The 23,311-nt window shown below is 38.1% G+C and overlaps 1 protein-coding gene across 1 annotated transcript in view; it reads right to left on the reverse strand.

Moving 5' to 3' along the window:
* CNTN4 (contactin 4) overlaps positions 1–23,311 on the reverse strand; it is an 891,247-nt gene that overhangs the window by 68,416 nt on the left and 799,520 nt on the right. Inside the window, exon 14 of the mRNA XM_031662718.1 lies at positions 6,267–6,394. Within this exon, the coding sequence (XP_031518578.1) occupies positions 6,267–6,394 (128 nt within the window). The remainder of the gene's footprint in view (positions 1–6,266; positions 6,395–23,311) is intronic.

Genomic DNA, 23,311 nt, shown 5'->3' on the forward strand with positions numbered 1-23,311 from the left:
CTACTGAGGGACCTACCATGATTACCATTTGGCACTTCTAATGACAAACTTTTCCTTCCTACTCTAGATGCCTGGGGTCAGAATTTGTGTTAATCCTATTAGAAATACCCTTAATTATCACCTAGAAATAATTGGTTCCAGTGGAAGACATCTAATTCGGTTGAAGTGTATTCAGTTATAAGGGACCAATGTTAAAAGCTTTTGTTGTGTGTTAGCAGCCAACTGTCATTGTAAGTTACTGATTTCTGATTGATCCCCTGTCAAATCTAGATAAAGCCTTGAACAATTTTACATAGAAGATGTGGGCTGCTTCAAACTCATTTGCAAAAAAAGTTCCAACTGAAAAAACTCTACTTTATTGCATCTATTATGCTATGCATGGAAAGGTTGATATTTCTCAATGCCCTACGGTTAAAACAGAAGAAGAATTTTATATAGTGTGCAATAGTAATGTTGTAGATACTCTTTGGTGCTGGTAAGAATATATATATATGAGAAGAAATCTGTTCATTTAAACATAAATAAACTTCCTATGGGATGAACAATGAGCACTCTTTCTGACAATAAAGGAATCCATTAAATGTTCAGTAAACCACAGGAACATCTTTGGTTTACAGGGTTGAAGAATGAAAATACAAAATAATTTCTTGTTAGGTGTATGTGTGATCTTAGTTAACTGCTACTAAAGACTTCTTTTCTATTAAAGCTATTTAAAGTATAAATTTATTTCGTCTTATTATAAAAGTAATTCTACGCACTGAATTTAGACATTTAAATAAACAGAAAAGCCAAAAGAACTCTTTTAAAATTCAGACAAAATTAGGGTAAAACTATGTAGTCAATTTCAAAATTAAAACAATGCTATTAGAGAAAGAACATGCAGTCTGAGAATTATGAGGTAAAGGTGGAACAGTTCAGCTGACTTAGGCTGGTGACAGTGGGAGGTTTACGAAGTGAGTAGTCTTTTTAAAAAACACCAGGTGATGTGCTTCTTACGTTACGGTCTTCTTAGTTTACTATTCTGGTTCCAGCTGTGTGAATCCTCCCCACATGCTGGAGAATCAAATTGAATAATTGTTCCAGTGTCTGCCAAGTAATTTTCCTCCTCCCTCTCAATCAATGATTTATCACCTCTCCTCTGGATTTTCAACTTGTATCCAAGTTCTAAAGTCAACCCTTTGGATACTGGGGTGACACTAAGGTCCTGGGAAAGAAAACTCCCTACCGATTCCAGCTAATAATCCGACTCAAGGACATGTGGAAATTTCCAGCACGCAAGATCAGCAGGGGTAAAAGAAAAGTTGTGTATAGCTTGGCCAGACTATACCTTGGACAGAAATTTGAAGATCTGAGGAAGAGAAAAAGTTATCAAAGAAAGGATAAGTATTTTTTTTTTTCCTGTGAAGGACTTAATAGTAAACATTTAAGGTTTTGCAGAAGTGGCAAAGTTTAAGATATTATATAGGTACTTACAGATTACACGGTCTCGGGGGTGGGGGGATGCAGTGGCTCACACCTGTAATCCCAGCACTTTGAGAGACCGAGACGGGCAGATCATCTGAGGTCAGGAGTTTGAAACCAGCCTTGACCAACATGATGAAACCTCGTCTCTACTAAAAATACAAGATGAATTTCGTAAGTTTCACACCCAAAAATATTATTGTTCTTTTGGTGTTTTTCTCAACCAGCTAACATGTGAAAACCACGCGTAGCTTAGCCCCTGGGGTATATAAAACAGGTATGGATTTGGCCCATAGGGCATAGTTTGAAACCCCTGAAAATACAATGTTCTCAAACTCTGACGTGTATAAGGATCAATTAGGGTATCTATTTTAAATGTAGGTTTTTCCAGGCCTCCTCCCTAGAGAGTTAGATTTGTTAGGGTAGGAGTGAGGCCCAGGAGATCTGCATTTCTAACATGTACTCTAGTGAACTTTCACTCGCTAGGTGGCATGCATGTACAAAGTTCTTTGGTGTAGGACAGTGTTTCCCAAAGTATAGTCTGGAACTACCAGTTGCAAAATTGCTCAAGGTCAGTTTGGATGTAGTTCAGCAAGATGACTACGGTAACAGCATCCACAGCTTCATGCCCTACATTTCGAGTCCTGGAGATGATCAGTAGGAGTGAGGGTTGCAATTAACATAGTTATCTTGTTGAACTGCATCCAAACAAATACTCTAAGTTGCTCTTCTCTAGGCCTGCTACTTAAAAATATCTGTCCTATGAAACCTGTAGAGCAGAGGCACTGTGTCACGCAAAATCCCCACCCACCACCACCCCTTTAACTCTGCCGTACAGATAAACATGATTTAGTAAGTACAATATTGCATATAAATGTACCCTGCCCTCCATATAGTTCTTAACGATGTCAATGATCACAAAACCACATTTTTGTTTAAAGGTCAAACATTATGCTTTCTGTTAGGATTTGAGGGTTTGACTTAAGAACTAACTGTTCTTGCTTAAAATGAAACAGAAAACCAAATCCCAAGTATATTATAACTAGCCTGAAAAATAAAATCAGTAAAATTTAGGAATTCAGATGATGGGATGATAATCAAGAGCCCCCTGGGCACCTGTCAGAATTCTGCAGTTTGGAAGCCTGCTCATGCAGAATCTGAATATTTAGCCATGTGATGATTGCTTGTCAGAGGTTTATTCTAAACCTCCTGTATCTGGTGGAATAGATGGCGCCGCCTCCCTCTCCTCCCCTACTTGCTGACCCTGTGTTTGACGCTATCTTCAGCCTCTCTCCAAAACATGGGGGCAAGGGTAGGGAGAAAGAGAATTGGATTTTAAAATCACGGTTAATGATAGAACTATTGTAAAAAGGTTAGAAAAGATGTGTTCTGATGCCTGATCTTCACGGTGTTTTAATCCCAGACACATGAGGAAATCGGAATGAATACAAGCACATTTTAAGGTTAGAGAACACCGTCTCTGATAAATTAGTCCCTTTGTAGATCTCAAAATTGAATTAAAATACAGCGCTCAGTCATATTTCGGGCTAAGCTGTTACATTTGCATTAAAGGTGTAGGGCTCAAGCATTTTGATGTGGGATTCAGGACTTGGCACAGTTCATGTGGAGTTCAGAATGGTTTTCTCTGCCTATATCGTGCTTTATGGGGCAGATTTTAAAATCATATTTCTCAGTTTATGTTAATGTCCTTCTCGGAGACCTAGCAGTGTGGATGTCCCCTCTGCAGACGCACATACTTCCCATTAATGCTAATGGGAGTCAGAACCAACCACACTGGGAGATAAATGATCTCCCAAATCTCTTCTGACCTTATCTAAAGTAACAGGATTGTTAACTCCCGTGAACATATCGGCCAAATAAAGCTTTTTTCCCCCACCTCACCTAGAAGAAGAATATAAGAATCAGAGGACCTCTGTGGAGAAACTAACTGCAGCTCAGAACCAGGAGCCACTACCAGAAATAAGTCTGCTTGGAAACACATGAATTCTACCTGTCAATCAGGTTACCTGGGCACATCATCCCTTAACCATACCTACACATCGCTGCCTTCCTCTTTTCGTGCTGGGTCAGGCTCTTCCTGCCTCAGTCCTTCCTCTTTCTGTCACCTATTAGGAAATTTCAGTTTTTAAAGTGTTGTGCCTGTTTCAGCAAATCATGTGGCTAGCATAGGCAGGACATACTAATTCTGCATCTATAAATCCACTAAAACGCTTCTGGAAATTGTCCTCAAGTCATGTTTCCTAGTTTTAGACATTCACATATACCATCTTCATGATTTTTTGCATATCCTCCTATAACAATGCATATTTAGTACTTTTCTTTGTACTGACTCATTCTTAAATTCATTTTGAAATACTGTTGTATTTCCATTAATTGCCATTAATGGAAAACCAGTGTTCTCCTATTATACCTTGAAAGAAACAAATAGTTACCAAAATTTAAAAAAATTGTAACTGTAAACTGCCTAAAACTATATCCTATACTTATTTGGGTGAATAGCTGTTTGCATGTTACTAGAAGGCAAGAAATAAATTATTTTGTTTGTTAGAATAGGTAGAAGTTACTATTTTAGCAATATTTATAACCACACAAAAATGAGGCAACCATAACATATTTCATCCCTGATATATCTGTAGGCTGTGCACCATGATTCAGTGCAAGATGAGCAGCAGGGAACTGCACAGTTCGTTGGGAATGGTTTTGTCCTGGGGCTTGTGGTATCACTGGGATATGAACTCTGATGGGAAATAGAGGCCTCTCCTTTCTGCCAACTCTTGGGAGAGCCAAGGAAGTCAATATTTATATGAAGGATGATAATAAAATACAGAACATACCTTTTTCCTACCTGTGAAAATACCCTACTTTTAACAATATGAGGCTCACTTCTCTTTGCTAATTATTCTATTTGGGTGGAAACGTCATAAATGTTCATTTCAGCATGATTTAGAATACATGCATATCCATTTAAAAATATATAAACAACAAAACAAATACTAATATTTCTTAGGTGCCAGATACCCTGTTAATCGCTTAGCATGGATTACCACAGTCATCAAAACAACCTCATTTTATGAAAATACGTTTATAAACAAAACAACTATTAATATTTCCTAGGTGCCAGGCACCACACTAATCACTTAACATGAATTTTCACAGTTATCAAAGCAACTCCATGAGATTGGCACTGCTATTATCCCCACACAGGCTAATTGTCTTGTCTAAGAGCTAGTAAGTGGTAGAAATGAGATTCAAACCCAGCTCACTCTGACTGGAATCCCTGCCTTTTAACTATGATTTTAAGATGTCAACCTAATATTCTCTTGTATCTCCATAACTCACAAATAATCTATAACAGATCCTAGCTCTGTGTCTAACCAGCTCTGAAACATTGAGATCTCTCTTGGTCCTAAATGATTACTAAGCTTCCTTTAGCCAAAACAGTCATACATTAGCAAAGACCTCTAGCTAGAACTGTGCTTTACAAATATTATCTAACCTCTTTTTCCTTTGCCCATGAAACAGAGTGAACAAGCAGTCAGTCACACACTGATGCTAGTGCTCTGAGGAAGTAATTAATAGACTGAAATAGTTGGAATCAATATAAACATATATTTAGTTCTAACTCTTGGACTTCCAATTTTCTATCTGCATCGTCAAGTATGTTAATGATAAAAAGACTTCCTGAAAGAGTAGTACATTTCCAACTTTTAAAGACCCTAAAATACACAATTAGGTAATCTGTAGTTTTCTTCTTTAAATTAAAGGCAATTTTTTGGATATTTTTATTTGCCTTTATCTATCCTCACAAAGGGAGCTACAAATGGGCAAGAAGGAAATAATATGATATGACTCATCTGTATAAATTACTCAGAAACAGGAAGAATGGGTAAAAAAATTTCCTGGTGCAGGATAAAGAACCAAGAAGAACTCAGAATCAGGATCTGGGTTCAGGTCTCCTTCAGCTACTCATGACCTTGAGAGAACCACCAACGTGAGCCTCATCTTCTTCAGTCAAATCATTGCCAAGTTCCCTTCAACTCAAAAATCCTATGACAGGGCAATATATAAAGTGAAAGAAATGCAAATGAAATGTAAATTAAGATTTTCTCCTTTTCAATGGTTACTTAGGACTTCCAGCCTGTGCCATGAAGCTAATATTGAAATAGTTTCACTCGTGTGCTTTGCTAACAGCATAAAGGACTTTCTGCTACAAAAATTATAAATCACTCAGGCTATGGCATATGGGAATTTTATTTCCTTAAAACTGACAAGGTTCGCTGAGTGACTAAGGCAAAGCACAGAGGTGATCAAAGCCTTTTATTAGTATAAAAAGCCATATCCATATCTCTGAATAAACGGGACAGCTATCTTAAAAATTACCAATGTCATTGTTTAAGCAACGTTTGCTAAAAATAGTACATGAGTCTTGAGTTTTTAATTTGTTGGAATAGTGTTCCTAGACATGAATTTCAAATCTATAGAGACTTGAAAGAAATTTAATTAAAGGATTGAAGATAACATTAGTTATAATACTATAATAGATACAATGGCTATAATTCTCAAAATTGTATTGGATGATTCTGAAATAAGATAGTCTTTCAGTCATATTCATTACCAGAAGTTTTCTAAGAATTATTAATCATATCATGTTTGCTGTGATGAATTAATTTAGCAATACAGTGATATCTGTATATATTAATATGAATGATGCCACTTCTATAGATTACATTATTAGACATGAGGACACATATATTAATACTTGAATTCTTTGGGTTAGCCATTACCTTTCACTACCAAGTTTCCAGTACTGCTAGCAGTTCCAAAATGGTTAGTGGCTATACAGGTATAACTCCCAGCATCTGATTTAGTAACGTTGATGATTCTGAGGTTTCCATCTTCAGAAACGGTAATTCTGAAATCAAAGTAAATGAACCAAAAATGGTGAAATTTATCTCATATGACTTATTGCATTTTTTTTTCTGTTATTCTGTCATTGTTCAAAGCATAAATCATTGCTACATTATTTGACAGCCTCATCTTTATTTAGGGTATTTGTCTACGTATACATAAACAAAATGAGATATGTGACTTGTTTAGAGTTTTTAATTCTTTTCTTGCTAAAATGGTCTCAACAGCCAGTTGGAATAACCATTATAAATATTCGATAGGTTGTGACAATTTCTATTTGGTAGCTCTAACCACATTAGGCAAAGGGAAGGCTTATGGTAGATCACCATTAGTCTTATAACTGCTAATGAGGAATAAGAAAAAAATCCCTTGATAAATCAATTTAAGTCTTTTCATTGAAAGTGTTTTTTTCTAAATGAGAGCCTTAAATTAAATGAGGTATTATTAACATATTTATTTCTGAAATATGTCAGCCAATACATTTTTAATGAGATGTAAAAACTGAACTTAAAAAAAATTAAAATATTCCACAACTCAGTGTGACTTTGGCAGAATAGCAAATGTGGACAGCAAACCTCAGGCCCCACAATTAGGGACAAACATCTACTTTCTGCAGGGAAGAAAATGTTTTTGTTGACAGATGCAAAATCTGGAAGAGGAAGAATTTTAAAGAACTCTGTTTTCAACGTGACTACCAGAAGAGAAGTAGGAAAATACAAAGATGAGTAAGACAGACAGCTTGGCTTAGAGGCTTGTCAGAGAAATAAAAAACGTACACAGATAGCTCATTCAAGGTAAATGTTTGTTAAATTTCTCTTTTATTTCAAATCTGCCTACATCTTTCCATCTCTTCCACTCCCTCCTTCTCACCTAGTCCATCAAAACAGCCTCCTAATTGGTCTGCCTATTTCTACTCTTGTCCATCAGATCCATTCTTCAGTCAGTGGCCAGATGATCTTTTAAAATTTAAACCGGATTATATCACTCTCCTGGCTTAAAGCTATGTCCTTAGCTCTGCCATTGCATTCTGAAAACTTTTCTTGCTGCAGCCTTATTATAAAGCTTAATGGATCTAGCTTTTTAAAAAGCCTCTCTTGCTTACTATTTTGTTCTAATCTCTACTCTTCAATGAACTCTAGTCACACTGGCCTTCTGCATATTCCTAGAGTATTAGAAACCCTTCCCACTTCAGGGCCTTTGCACTTGCTGTTCTGCCAGCTTTGAACACCCTTCCGTGTATCTGGACACAGCTGTCACCTTCTCACCTTCAGGATCTCAGCGTAGAGGCAGTTTTTCCTTATAGATCTTTCCCAACTCACTGTTTACAGTGGGTCTCCCTGTCTCCTTGTTTTCCTGCAGCCACTTTATTTCTTCCCACTAAATTCAATCTGGAAATTTTATTTGTTTGCTTGTTAGTTGTCTTATCACATGGAATGGTAGCATCTCTGAGGGCACGGATGGTGTTCGTCTTACGACTGAACCTCCTGGGTCTAGTACACAGGATGGCATGTAGTAGATACTAGAAATATTTCTTAAGTGGCTGAGTGAATACATGAATAAATAAATAATCTAAGGGAAAAATCGATAATATGTTGTATGAATTCAGAGTGGTTGAACTACTTGGGCACTAGTGCTAGACTTAACAGAGTCCTTCCAAATCTCTGAAACAAGGGGTCTAGGATGGGCAGAGCCTCACTTCATAGAACTTTTGAGTAAGCATTTTAAAAACACAGGTGAAGATGTAAATGCACTGGGTTACGAATGCTGCATATACTTTTGTGAAGGCTTTTCTGGATGGAGAAGCTACAGTCTTCCCGAAGACCTGGTCCAGATCTATGACTCAATCTGATGAGAGGGTATGAAGGCAGAAGAACTCTACAAAGAATTTTGGAATCAGAGGGGTGGGAGTTCACATTCCAGTGCTGTCATTTCTAGCTGTACCACTAAAGGCAACTTGCTTAACTTTCTCAGTTTTTACTTCTTCTTCTATGAAATAGAACTAACAATGTCCATCTTATAGACTGATAGCAAGAATTAGGTAAGATAGGGTCAGCAAGATTCCTAGATGTTTCCTGATATTTACTAGGCAGTGGTTCTCTTTCATCTTTAAAATTGTGTTTGGTAGGCTGGGTGTGGTGGCTCACGCCTGTAATTCTAGCAATTTGGGGGGCTGAGGCAGGAGGATCATTTGAGCTCAGGAGTTTGAGACCAGCCTGGGCAACATGGCAAAACCCTGTCTCTACAAAAAATGCAAAAGTTAGCTAGGTGTGCTGGCTTGTGCCTACAGTCCCAATTACTTGGGGGGCTGACGTGGGAGGGTGGCTTGAATCTAGGAGGTGGAGGTTGCAGTGAGCCAAGATGGCACCACTACACTCCATCCTAGGAGACAGAGTGAGAACCTATCTGGAAAAAAAAAAAAAAAAAAGTGTTATCTTATTTGGTCATTTGTATATATAGGAAACACTGGACAACATCATCTTAATATATTTTCTTTTAACATAGTAATTAAATCAGCCTTATTTTTGTATTTTGACTGTTATTTCTGACAATTTGAAATCAATACGCAAATTAACTGAGTCATCCCAAATCAAGGTACAAGATGCAGACAGGGCATGAGAGCACTTGTGGTTGGGCAGTTTGTACCTGCTGGCGGTGCCTATGTTGCTTTCTGGTAGAGGCCTGGCATTGGAGGCCTTGGCCTTTGGGCTGGGGTGACCCATGCTCCTTTCCTGGTGGAGGCAAGGGAGCCGAGCTGGAGCCATGGCCAGTGAGGTGGTAACTGTTAGGCCTAACCATTGCTGTTGAAGGATTTGCGGGTCATTATATTTTGCAAACCAGGAAGCATATGGAGCCTCAGGTAAAACAAGTTTTTCAAAGTCTACTGAAATCTGCCCTCAATGATGGCTATTACAGAGATGTCTGAACCCAAAGTGACAAAATAAGAAGCAGAGGTGCAAGACCTCCTGCCAATAAAGAAAGAACAAGTGATGCTCATAAACAAATTACTCTCTTAAATCACATCACTCAGATAAAGGAGAATGTTCTTACATAGCAGCCAAAATTTATGAAGCTAAACATTTACTAGAATATCAAGGTAAAAAAAATAAGTAAATGTATGATGAATTTTAAGTTCTTATTAGTTTACACAGATGACTACCAACTTCTTATAATAAAATGTCTCAAAGCTACAATTAAAAAAATAATTTAGCATAAGCTAAATCAAAACTCTGGCTAAAAAAAAAGACACAGACAAGAAGGCCTTTTGTTCACTCACATCACAGATACGCATATAACAGTTGCTCAATAAAGACCATCTGATACCTCATTTGCCAAGAAGCAGATGCACTGACAAAAACAGAGTGGAGAACAAATCTTAATTACCTCAATAATAACAAAAATAGCTTTAAAGGAGTTACTCACATTCCATTTATAAAATAATTTGCTAGAAATTGTGAAATGCTGGCATATGAGAATTAAATATGTAAGGTGACATTTGTGTTTTATGTATGGGCTTATCTTCCATGAGGTAACACTGGCTTGGAGCATATTAAATATTCTGAGGGGTGAGATGACTCTTTAAAAGCAAAAACACCTATTCATAACTTATACCATTAAAAATAGTATCATGACCATTCCAAAACCCTGAAGCCATCGCCTGTATCAAACTCTGACATGCTGAAGGAAATGAATACGGAAACAAGTAAAGGATTTGTCATCAGATGACTTGGATTCTAGCCTTGACTCTGAAACTTGTCAAGTATATAGCATTGCCAAGTTACTCATGCAAGCTCTGAGACAGTTTCCCAACCTTGGCACTGACGACATTTTGGACGGAACAATTATTTGTCCTAGGGGGGATAATGGGCAGCATCCTTGGCCTGTACCCACTGGACTCCCATAGCTCTAACCCTTCCCCAAGTCATGACAATCAAAAATGTCTCCAGAGATTGTCAAAGATACCCTGGGGGTCAAAATCACCCCAGCTGAGAACTGCTAGTGTAATTCAGTTTTTAAAATCCCTTCTATAATGAGATAAGATAGTTGAAAATTTCGTAACTTAAAGTGCTCCACACTCTTCAAATGTTTTCCCCACCATCATTTCCATCCCTGCTTCCTACTTTTGGTATTGGCACTGCATAAAACCCAGCTAGCTTTTAACAGTCTTAGTACAAGGCTCTCTTTGCCCCTTGTCCTCAGAGTTTCCCTGTCCAATTTCCTATGGGCCTTGTGAAATTACAAAAAAATTTTATAAACTGTTTTATTATTAATTTTAAAGATTTCAGTGCCTGATATTGGTTTAGGGTCTTAACTCTCCCATTGTTATTTGCGAAGAGGTAAGAGCCTAACTCTTTTAGAACTCCAGATGAGAGAAGGACAGTGAGGGAGATCGTTTGTAGAAGGGGTAATTTTCAGTAGCCTTCATTAAATCACATCATATGCTGTGACCACTTATTCTTACTATTATCCAAATGTGGGGGTAATGTGAAGTTTGATAAACTATTCTTTTGAGAAACTCAACCACTTCTTTATATAAGCAATACAGTGTAGTAACTAAGAACATAAACTCTGGAACTAAACTGTCTAGGCTCAAATCATGCTTCTACTGCTTAGGAGTTGTGTGACTTTGGGAAAGTTAATCTCTCAGTAACTCAGTTTCCTTGTTTGTAAAAATGGGATAATAAAAGTAACCATATATATCTCATAGAGTTGTTGTAAATATGTGCAGTGCTTAGAATGATGCCTGACACGTAAAATGCACCAGGCAGGACAGGTACCTGGGCATATGTCAGTGAGACAGTCTATTCATATGTCATGAATAGACCAGGGTTAGTCATATGTTCTATTAAGTAAAGCTCTGTGCCTTCCTGGACCCATTGTTTCAAGCAATTACAAAGGATTCTGTCAAGGCTAAGACAACTGCTGAGTAGTTCTGCCACTCTGAAGTCCTACAACACATTATGATGCCTCACAAAGCATACGGGTGACACCAAATAGACACAGAAGGGGGATGATATATTGAACTCATTTATTCATAGTTCTTTACTAAATACCTCCTATATACTAGGCTTTGTGCTATTTTTTAGTGATGTGAAATTATTGTTTCTGTTCTCAAGAAGCTCATAATAAGTCATTACTTTTGATAATTATATATCTAGAAATAATGCCAGTGTGTTCTATACGATAACATACACATTTCTATAAGTGCACAGTAAAATGAGCATTACTCTTTTCAATGGTAAAGCTGTTTCACAAACTATCTAGGTATAAAGATGGGCAGGGACCCAGAGCTGGCCAGTCAGGAGACCCTATTCTTTTGTCTGTAGTGATTCGTGTAGAACCATGCCATCAAAACCAGGAGCTCTTTGAGAAAACAATTTCTTTCTGCTGGGATTGTTAAATTTGGAAGATGGGAATCTAGAATTGTTGGCAATTATTTTGCCTACCATATAGACAAAGCATGCCTTAAGGAAGCCAAGCAAAGACAAACAGAGCCCAAGAGAAAGAGAGAGAGAAAGAGAAGCAGAGACCTTATGACATTTTTGAGCCCATTTCTGTCCGTGGTGGAAGTCAACACCTTGGATGCCTCAGTCATATAAGCCAATAATTTAAGATATTAGAAACTGGGTTTTCAGCCCTTACAACAGGAAAAGTGCAGTCTTTCCAAGAAATTACTGAACTTGTTCACGTGACAGTGGTAGTAAAAGTAGAATGGAGGGAATGGATTCTGATGATGATTCTGTGATAACTGCCTCGACAGAACTTTTTGGTAGAAGATTGATGAATGCTATCTGTAATGCAAGAAAAACCACACAGCTCTGAATATAAAAAAAAAGTACCTGATATTTCTTCATACACAGCTGTATCACATAATTTTGGCTATATCTTTCTGCATATAAAGGCTAAGTATACAATCTGACCTGCTGCTTTTAATGTGTTTTATGGGATTTTTTTTTTTTTTTTTTTTGGACAGAGTCTTGCTGTGTCACCCAGGCTGGAGTGCAGTGGCACGGTCTTGGCTCACTGCAACCTCCAACTCCCAGGTACATGCGATTCTCTTGCCTCAGCCTCCCTAGTAGCTAGGCGTGTACCCCCACGTCTAGCTAATATTTTGTATTTTTAGTAGAGATGGGGTTTCACCATGTAGGCCAGGCTGGTCTCAAACTTCTGACCTCAAGTGATCTGAGGGCCTCAGCCTCCCAAAGTGCTCAAACTCCAGGAGTGAGCCACCACACCCGGCCAATGTTTTATGGGATTTTTATAAGCCAGAAATAAGCTATAAAGCTAGCATTTGCCCTTGTGGTACAAATTTGGCTAGCTCAAGGAAATTTTGAAATGCAACTCAATATAAATACTTAGATATTTTCTTCCTTTCAATTTGGATCCTCTACCAACTTAGAAAAATGGTTTTTCTACTAACATTACATTCTTTTTTTTATATGAATATAGTACCTAAACCCAGTCCAAGGATAGTGATATAGGAGTTAAGGAGAAATTATTTAGGCAGATAGTGAGGGTAGGGGAGTCCTCGGTAAGGTTTTCCTTTTAATGAAAAGCAGCCCCCAAATCATTTTCTTTTCTAACAAAGAGCAGCTTGTAAAATCGAGCTGCAGACATAGACAAGCAAGCTTGAAGCTTTTATGGGTGAATGCTGGCAGCTGTGCCAATAGGAAAAGACTACCTGGGACTAGGCATGTTTAAAATAGTGGCTGCATCTTCCCTTCTCTTTGCCAGCCACGTGTACAGCAAGAAGTAGACAACAAGGTGGTGCTGGCCAGGCAAAGACCTCATTTGCATAATATTAGGGTGGGCCAGCCAACTTCCCCACGAGTTATGTAAACGTCACACCTGGTCTAACCAATCTTTGGGCCCTGTGTAAATCAGATACCGCCTCCTCAAGCCTGTCTATAAAATCCGATGTTCTCCAACACAAGCCGGAAGTCCCATTTGGACGTTCCTCTCTCTTGCAAGAGAGGGAGCTGTTCTCCTTTCTCTTTCTTTTGCCTATTACACTTCGACTCTAAACTCACTCCTTGTGTGTGTCCGTGTCCTTAATTTTCTTGGCATGAGATGTCAAACGTCGGGTATTACCTCAGACAACAACGCAGCTTCAATAGCTTTATTTTCATGTTTGTTTCGGGATGAGATTTCAAAGTTTCCTTTATGGTCCATCTCATCTTGGTTTCCTCAATTTAGACAACTGACTGACTTGTAGCTATTAGGGTGATATTGAACTTTGAGCTCCTCCTAATACTTATGAATAGTGATGGAGTAAGATAAAAAGAATTGAAAATGTACATCTGTTCTTGGCTTAGAATAGGTTAGTCCTGACCTACCTGTGGGCCCTTTTTAAATTATTGATGGTAACAGAGAAAAGTCAAAGATGATAAAGGAGCAAGTAGTAAAAATAAAGACGTGACACAAGACTTAATTTTCCCTACATGAAAAGAGGTCATCTAATTCACAACACAGTAAATTACCTAGAGCAGAGAGAAGCAGTTGTTCCCTCACTGTCATTTGGAGATTTTGGATCCACAGAGGATAGGAACAAATCTGGACTCATGAGATAAACTGAATCTCTCTTTCTTCATATGAGGCTCTGGGTTGCAGCCATTGAAGAGTTGACATTGTCAGTCCTATAAATCAAAACCAGTCTGGGGACACAGGACCTTTAAAAATGCTGATCTTTTCTTTTGGGGGGGCTTTAGTAACATATGACAAAAGCTGCCAACTTCACTCTATCACCCAGAAGAGGAGGATTATCCCCAAATGGAGACCTATGATTTTTCTGAGCAGTTCAGCAGGAAGCCTAACTGCTGTAGAGGGAGACAGCATATCCTTGCTTGCCTTTAAGTCACACTGAAACACTTCCTTAGAAATAAATCCCTTTAGAATACAACTTAGAAAACCACTTCTCCCCTTCTGCAGAGAAAGAAATTATGCAGTGATCATTTCCTTTCAACAAACATAATACACAAAAAAGTGACAAACTGTTTTGTTAAATTTTAAATCATCTTTATTATTGTTAGATCAAGAATAAAGTAGCTCACTTAAAATTATGTGCAATTAAAAAAAAAAAAACAAAAACTCAAAGGGCCTTAAGAGGCTTCTACTCTCTTTTATACATGATCAGTTCTAGAAAACATGTTTGAAAGTTGAAAGCCTGAAAGTGAAACAACAGATTTACACATTACAAGGGAGGCTAGACTCCTGAAGAGCTAAAATTTATTACAAAATCCCAGACATAGTTAAAATAATTATTGCTACTGTCACCAAGTAGCCCCATTTCTCTAAGATAGTTTAATTATTTTTCTCTCTCTCTTTTTTTCTCATTCCCCTGGTCCCCCACTTCCTACTTAGCCCTTTAGAAATGCAAATACAGCCTTTTACCTCCCCTTCACCAGACACTCCCTCCAGGGCAAGTTCATCAACTATGTGCTTAGGCACTCCAGAAAGAAACTTTCACCCACCGGGAGGCTGCCTCAATTTTACAAAACTCCCTCCCACCAGGAGACTGCCTCAAGAGATATGAAACTCCTTCCCACCTGGTGAGTTTGCAGCCTAGTCCTGTCCACGAAGGTGCCAGCAGTCACAAGCTCGATCACCTAGTAGATAAGGCACTAGAGTATCACCTGTTTTGCTTGCTTCCTCCTCTACCTTTTCAAAGTACCCGCTTTCTGTTCCAAAAGTGAAGTGGTACACTTAAGGCAGGACACCTGTATTTCTTCCCTCAAGCCAGCTTTGGAATAAATCACTTTCTTTATATCAGACCTCACTCTTGTTAATTGAACTCTGCAAGGGGTGAGCGACTAACTTACATTTCGTTAAGACTACTTCTCAGCTCAAGCAAACTTGAAGGATGGCAGAGTGGAGGATGGCAGAGCTGTCACAGGAGGCCTGGCTCCAGGAAGGAAAGACTGCTGACCCCAGGCACCATCAGCGATGCCCTAGCATGAGGGTGGTTAGACAGGCATCCCCCAACCAAAGGTCTCTCGTACATCATAAGACAGGACAGAATTGGGCATGTGTCAGCGAGCGCCTCGTTAATAGACCAGAGGAACTTCACAGCCACAGATGTACTTGCTTTTTCTACACAATTAAAATAAAAATCGAATAATTGTGTGATTTCATATAAAAGCCCATTCCTGGCTAATTGTGACATAGGGGAAGATAGCGCAATACTGGCAACATATCCCCTCAGGGCACCAATAGGCTGGAGGAGACGGGCAGCAGCCTGATCTTGGGCTTTCTAGCTCCCATCCATTCCTGGCTTGAACCTCTCTTTAATGTTCCTACCAGGCCCCTGCAGGCCTTGGAGACTGTGAACCCTGACTTTAAACCAGCAGCAGCATGTGCCTGAGTACATGGGGCAGTGATTTAGGTTAGCCTGTGGTTATAAGGACATGATCTACCCCCTCTTCAATGTTTCCACTCCAGACATACTGTACAGAGAGAACAGAGCAACGGAGTGGGAGGGGACAATGGGTGTGGTGTGGTAGTAGCTTCCTGTGGCTGCCATAGCAACACACCGCAAACCAGGTGCTTTACAACAATAAAGATTTATACTCTGGAAGTGGTGGAGGATGGCAGTCTGACATGAAGGTATTGGCCAGGTTGGTTGCTGCTACAGGCTCTGTGGGAGAAACCTTTGGTTCTCTCTCAGCTTCTGGTGGCTGTTGGCCCTTTTTTTTGGTGTTCCATGTCTTGCAGAGGCATCACTTCAATCTCTGTTTCCATCATCACATGGTGCGGATGTGTGTCTCTTTACGCTGTCTTCCCTCTGTATCCAAATTTCCCTCTCCTTATATAAGGACATCATCATTGGATTAGGGCCTATGCAATCCAGTATGACCTCATCTTAACTTGATTACATCTGCAAAGGCCCCAAATAAGGTCACATTTTGAGACTCTGGGTGAATATGATTTTTACAGGGACACTGTTTAACCTGTAATAGGTATCAAGAGAGAAAACCCCCCAAGGCTGTTAACCTTTGTTTGAAGCCCTTAGACAGGGGCAGAGGGAGTGATACGGAGGAGGGGTTCTGCTTCTGTGGGCCTGGCACCACCTCCCATGCCCACTGCTCAGCCTCCTTCCAGCCTGTAGAAGGCTTGGTCTTTCCCCAACAGCAGCTAACAGAGACTTGCAATTATTGCTCTCCCGGTGATACAGCAACAATCAAATGAGGAGTATAAAAAACAGTTTGGGGGTAGTAATGGGTAATGTACAAAAGAATAAAAGTCCAGTAGGAAAAAAAAGATTAGGGCCTGCTTGCAATTTTAATTTCTTCTGTAATTAACCCAGTTTGTTGATTGGATTAAACTACATCTCCCATTTGATATTTTTCTTGTTACTCTGGCCAAGCAATAAATATTTACTTTAGTATTAAAATTATAACCAAAATAAGACAGGGGAGGGTCTATACCAAAATGGCAACCTATGGTTTTCTAAGCTGTTCTGCCTGGAAGTTGAACTGCTTATGAGAAAGGCATTGTCTTTATTCACCCTTGAGGCAACAGCAATACAGCATAATTGTGGAATACAATGCCCAAGAAATAGTCACGATGTGGAAGGAGTGGAGAGGTGGCAATGAAGAGACAAGGATAAAGATTCATATATTCAACCTATCAACAGGAGAATTAGCCTGTGACCGCAAGGGCTGACATATGGATGCAGTACAGGGGTCCCTGGCTTTGTGCCAGTTGAGAAATTAGAAAAGCCTATTGGCATGGGTAGGCTGTATGCTACAGACCTACCTGATAGCAAATAACACCAAGACTTTTCTCTGAAAAGAAAAAAAAAAAAAAAAAAAAAAAAAAAAAGACTTGTTTTGGTCTGAATTTCCTTGGCTATCTCTTTTAATAAAATTCAAAAGGTATTTTAACTTTTAACTGAAATTTGCCCAAGCTTACACACTTGATTTCAAAAGATACGTGGAAATTCTCAGCATGATGGGAAGGAATGAATTATTTTGAATTACAGAAAGAAAGAGATATTGTTTTGTGGTAATGTGCAATTCATAAAGAGTCAATTGAGACCCCTAGAAGATGGCTTTGCTCCCCATCTTATGAAAAAAAAGGTATTTTGGATAACAAATTTAAATGTAGGTCAATAGAGAGACATCTACTCCAGGGGTAATTTCAGGCAAACCTGTCATTGATCTTTCTGTGTAGTCTCTGTGACAGCAACAGACATCACTATTGAACAGACACCCTGGTGACAACGTTCCCTTAGAGATAATTTGCTTTCTGTTGTAAGATCTGGGTTTAATAAACCGCTGAACAACCTGTGCATTTCAGGCCACCTGAAGAACAAGCTGCGTTCAGACCCTATTGCCCTTGTCTGCAGCATTGCTCAAAAGAAAAAATAAACTTGTGTTTGTTTAACCTGGTTTGATCCAGGTTTAACTTCCTCTGAACAACAGTTTGAAAGCCCTTTAAAATAACCTGGAAATAACTCTCTGCCTGGGGCTGGATGAGTATTAAAGATCACAGAGTTAATTTTAATTATTCTTTGTGACACAGTGCGTGATGAACATGAGAAATACTTTTCTTGGGCTGGTAAGATTTTGTGATTTTATTTATTCACATGGTAAACATATAACACTGAAAACACCATGTCTTTGGGAAAAGGAAATAAAGTAAAGGACATGTTTGGATGTCATTTTGTCTAAAATTTGTTTCTTAAATTGCTATATTTAATTGATGCAAGATCTCTCCATGTTTCCATTCATATAAGATTTAAAATTCCTTTCTTCTGAGAATTTAGGACCTGAGACAATTTCAACATAATTCCATAAGGCATTGTGAGGATGAATGGGGGTAAGGACAGGAAAGTAATATTATTTAAAGCAATATTATTTGTTATTTTCTATACTTCCATATACTTTTACCAAAGCATCATAATAAGTAATATAACTTTTATAATGAGAAAAAACTTATTAAAATATATAAGGCACTCAGGAAGTTTTATATAACAAAATCAGGACAGTAGAGTAGCTTGTAAAAGAATAGTTTAATAACAAAGTGCAGCTGTCTCTAGAAATAATTAGAAATAAAGAAGACATGGACAGAAATGGACCAAGAGACCCAGAGGAAAACTGTAAATATACTAAGTTGAGTGTTGGGCACATGGAGATGCTTAAGAAGTTTATTAAGCACCTACAACATCCTATTGGGTGCTGTTGGATGCTTGAATTTATTATCTCATTTAATCTGCACAATTCTGAGGAGTATCATTATCCTAATTTTTCAGTTAAGAAAAATGAAATCCAGAGAAACAAATTAAAACATCCAAGGTCAATGTAATTTATAAGAAATAGAGTGGAGTTTTGAGCTCAGGGCTCACTATACAGCCTGTACCCTTCCTACCCTGCCATCCTACAGTGTTGGAGGGTATAGGAAAGAAAGAAAATGAGAAGTAAAAAAGGTAACCGCATTTAAGAGATTTTCTTTAAATTTGCCATTAGATCTTTGGTTATAATTAAATAGTTCTCTCTTTTTTTTCTGTTTGCTTTCTAATTTTACTTGTCGAAATAGCTTTTCCTAATATTGAGAAATCTGTGTCCCTTTTAATGTGTCTGAAAGCAGAAGCAAAAGTAAAGAATATGTGAAAAATAACTTGAAGTTGAAATCACAGAAGCTTCCTTTACCACTTGGTAACTAAAATGCCTGGAAGACAATATTAATTATTAATTAGAAAGGGGGGCCCACTATATAGATTATATAATGTAGTAAGGAGAAGAGATTTCTACAAGACAAATAGCAATATTGGCCATGCCAGAAACAAAAAATGTTTTAATTGTGCACCCAATTCGCAACTCTTTGGTGTTTTCAGGATCATGCTTTATTTGCTTCAACCCCTTATACCAGAACTTTATAATATTTCTAAGAGAGAAAACTAAAGTGGAATCTACTAGTCCATTCACTTATCACGATAGAACACCACTGTCAAGGTTCACTTAAAATCTCCAAGATCTCTCCCTGCCCCCTAAAGCTGCTGCATCTTTGCCTTCTGGGAAGCACAGAAACTCAGTATCACCAACAGTCATCCATTCTAAGCTTTCCTGAACTCCTGACATGTCTCCATTTCGGCCCTATTCATGTACTACCAGAGAGCTGAAATCTTTGCCTCTCTATCTGCTAGACATGTGACTTGGGAGTCTCAGCGTCTCTGGGCTCCAGACTGCCATCTCTAAAATGGGGGTCATAATTAATGAGCACCTCAATTTCATAGGTTTTTTTGTGAGAAGGTTAAATGTAAAATTCCTGTGAAACATTTATAACTGTGATGATGCATGGTAAACAACTAGTAATTGTTAGCTGCAATGATCATTTCTGTTGTTATTTTTAGCATCATTCTAATAACCAATAGTCACAATATTTTTTAAATGGCTCAGAGTTCAAAATTAAAGAATAAAGGAAACTTGATGTTGCTATGATACATGGAAACCAGTATCCACTTGCCATAAATAGTGGTAATCATAAAAAATAAATGTGGTAAAAACACACCAAAGGTATTATATTCTAGCTAGGTAAACTTGTCTCCCAGGATTCTCAGCCTAGGAACTACTTTTTTTTTTTTTTTTTTTTGGTAAAAGAGGGATTAGTGAGGATTTCAAAAGTGTTCAGACATGCTAGGACCAATCATGAGTTTCCCCTTGATACTCTCAGAAGGAGTGTTAAGAGAACTATGTTGCTCAGTGGTTTTTAGTGTCTGTATACTGTGTACCGTCCGAGATGATCTGAGTACTTGGAGAAGTGCCAGTCTTGTACCTTGTGAAACACACATCTATTTCAACCATTCTCCCATGATCAACTTCCTCTTACAATGGTACGAATAAGTATAAACTGTGTTGGGCAAATTGCATAATGGCCAATTCACGACCTTCCAAAGCTGCCGAATCTACTCAACGTGGCATTGATGTTACACTGCCTGAATATATCATCACAGCATTTACCCAAATGATTTCCAGAACTCAAATCCCAGGTCGTATTCATCTCTTGGTCTCCCTATCATTTTACACAATCCTTTATATACAAACAGGCACACATTAAATATGTTGATTATTGGATTAAAATTCATTTAGTCTTTAGAGACAATGATGACAATTCCTGGGATTAGGACTGATTTCTAACCTTTCTTGATGTGTGGGTAGAGGTCACAGATTACTTAGGATTTGGAGGCAAATTATAACATTCTCCCCCAAAACGAGGCTATGCACAATGGTTTTGAACACTTCCAGGCCTTCGGAAGAATCTCCACATCACAAAACTGAATAGAGAAATCACTGTCTGGGATAAACAGAGATGATACCAAAAAGTTTAGTCTTGAGGGTATGTCAGCTGTATTTACTTTTTCTGTTAAGCTCAATAAAGCCTGCTATGAGCTGGCATTAATACTTGGGTGTTCTCTTCCCAGGGATATTATTTTTATGTTTTCTGTACCTTCAGATCTGTTTTGCATAGGGGAAATTTCCATGATCAACTCAAGTCCTTACAGCAATCCTCCTCTCGTTTCTTAATGATTAGACTCAACTATTTTCTTCCTTAGATAGCAAAGAAAGTGATTTCATTTCAAGGAAAAGCCTTTATTCTTTTCAGACAAACCATCTAAAAAGAACTGTGAAGTCGCACAGGTAATGGGTTCCAATAAATAATTCTCATGATGACAGAACATTTAAGGACTTGATATATGAGTCCTCTCCTATTTAATAGCCCAAATCTGCAAGGACTTTTTCCTAATTCCAAGGGGAAGTTGATGACCGAAAAAGAGAAGAGCTTGAGAAAGGAGCAGGAAGCTCTTATTATTAAAAGTGTCTTGGTGGAAAAGTAGAAGGTAGTAATTTAGATGCAACAGTGATAAAGGGAATTTGATAAGGATATGAAGGGGAGGGGTTTGAGGAGAACGGTTCATGGTGAACCTGACCTACTTAAAGCAAAGAAGAGGATAATATCTGAAGATACTTGCACTATGTATATGTAAAGGAGTTTTCCGGCAAATCCTCCTCTAATAATCAGCATACTACATTTACTGAAAAATCTGGTAAACTGGGCTTTTGTATAAATATTAAACTCAAAAGAACTATGAAAGGAAGATAGTGTTCTGAAAACATTGATAACCTCAAGCAACAAACAAAATGTGCTACAACTGTTTCCAAATAATCCACAGCAGCAAATTATTCACATTGGATCCCTGTAATCAGTTTAAAAATGAGATTGGTTAGTATTATCCCTAACGAATCATGCTTTGTTGCACTGTTGAAGTGTCCAATATTTCAGATCAAGTCATGCAGAACTGTTAGACATGTCTACATTGGGTAAATATCAGGAATTTATTAGAATCTTTGAGTGTGTGTGTCTGTATGTGTATATGTAGGAGTGTGTGTGTGTGTGTATGAGTTAGCTGGAAAATTAAGGAGCAGAATGATTTTTAACATTTATGAGTTACAGTGCTATATAAGAAAATGATGTTAATAGCAAATTCATTTTCTTAAAAATTAGGTAACCTGAATAATAAGTGATTTAGGGATACTCGCTTTGTAGTGGTCACATAGCAGAGGGAAACAAAGTTGAAAAGAATATAAAACATCGGGAGGCCTGTATAATTACTCAGCAGTCCTACGAAGTATGCGCCATAAATTAGAGTTGCAATTATACCACTGTGCTTGGAAAATAGGAGGCTGGACTTTTTATATAAGCATTCAGGTTTATTTCTTAATATCTATCTCCAGCATAATGTAAAGTGCACTTCTGGAAATGTGGCTATGAGAGTTAATGCTTTCATTGCTGCTATTTACAACCTAGTTTGCAAATTTTTACAGCATCTTCATAGTCACATTTCAGTTAAGTGAAAGAAAGAAATATCTTGCCATTCTTGAAGTTCCTGTCAAGAAAGAGAACCTTAAAAGTCACTAGAAGATAAAGTTTTTATGGATCTAAAATTTGCTGTGAACCATATTCCTTTTAGGAAAAATGGCATAAAATTTACCTTTAAAATACAGGCTGTTCCTTCACAATTTTCAACTCTGGTCCTTTCTATAAACAATATACTTTAACATATCTATTGCTAGTGAATTATTTATTCCAAAGGTTCTAGAATTCTGTTTATTGTTTTTCTGTTAGATGTAAAGATTTGCATAGTTTGAAAAAAGTGTTTTGTGAATATAAATTACAATTTGCTAGGTTTCTTGCCAGTTTATGGTACACCACTGAATTTCAGATCACTCACTAGCATTACTCTTCTGATGAAAGAGCAATAAGAAACGTTATCTATCTATCTATCTATCTATCTATCTATCTATCTATCTATCTAGATAGATAGATATACAGTTGACCCTTGAACAACATGGGTTTGAACTACATGGGTCTGAACTGTGCAAATCCTAAAATACACACATTTTCTTCTACCTCAGCCTACTCAACTTGAGGAGGATGAGGATAAGGACCTGTATGATGATGCACTTCCACTTAACAAACAGGAAATATATTTTTCTCTTCCTTATGATTTTCTTAATAACATTTTTTTTCTTTATTGTAAGAACACAGCATAGGCTGGGCATGGTGGCTCAGGCCTGTAATCCCAGCACTTTGGGAGGCCAAGACGGGAAGATTACCTGAGGTCAGGAGTTTGAGACCAGCCTGGTTAACATGGTGAAACCCTGTCTCTATTAAAAATACAAAATTAGCCGGGCATGGTGGTGGGCGCCTGTAATCCCAGCTACTCGGGAGGCTGAGGCAGGAGAATCACTTGAACCCAGGAGGCAGAGGCTGCAATAAGCCAAAACCACGCCACTGCACTCCAGCCTGGGCAACGGTGTGAGACTCGGTCTCAAAAAAACAAAAAATAATAAAGGATACTGCATATAATCCATATAACATACAAAATATGTGTTAATTGGCTGGGCATGTTGATTCATGCTTGTAA

Source organism: Papio anubis, chromosome 2 (assembly GCF_008728515.1).
Source record: "Papio anubis isolate 15944 chromosome 2, Panubis1.0, whole genome shotgun sequence".
Lineage (NCBI taxonomy): Eukaryota > Metazoa > Chordata > Mammalia > Primates > Cercopithecidae > Papio > Papio anubis.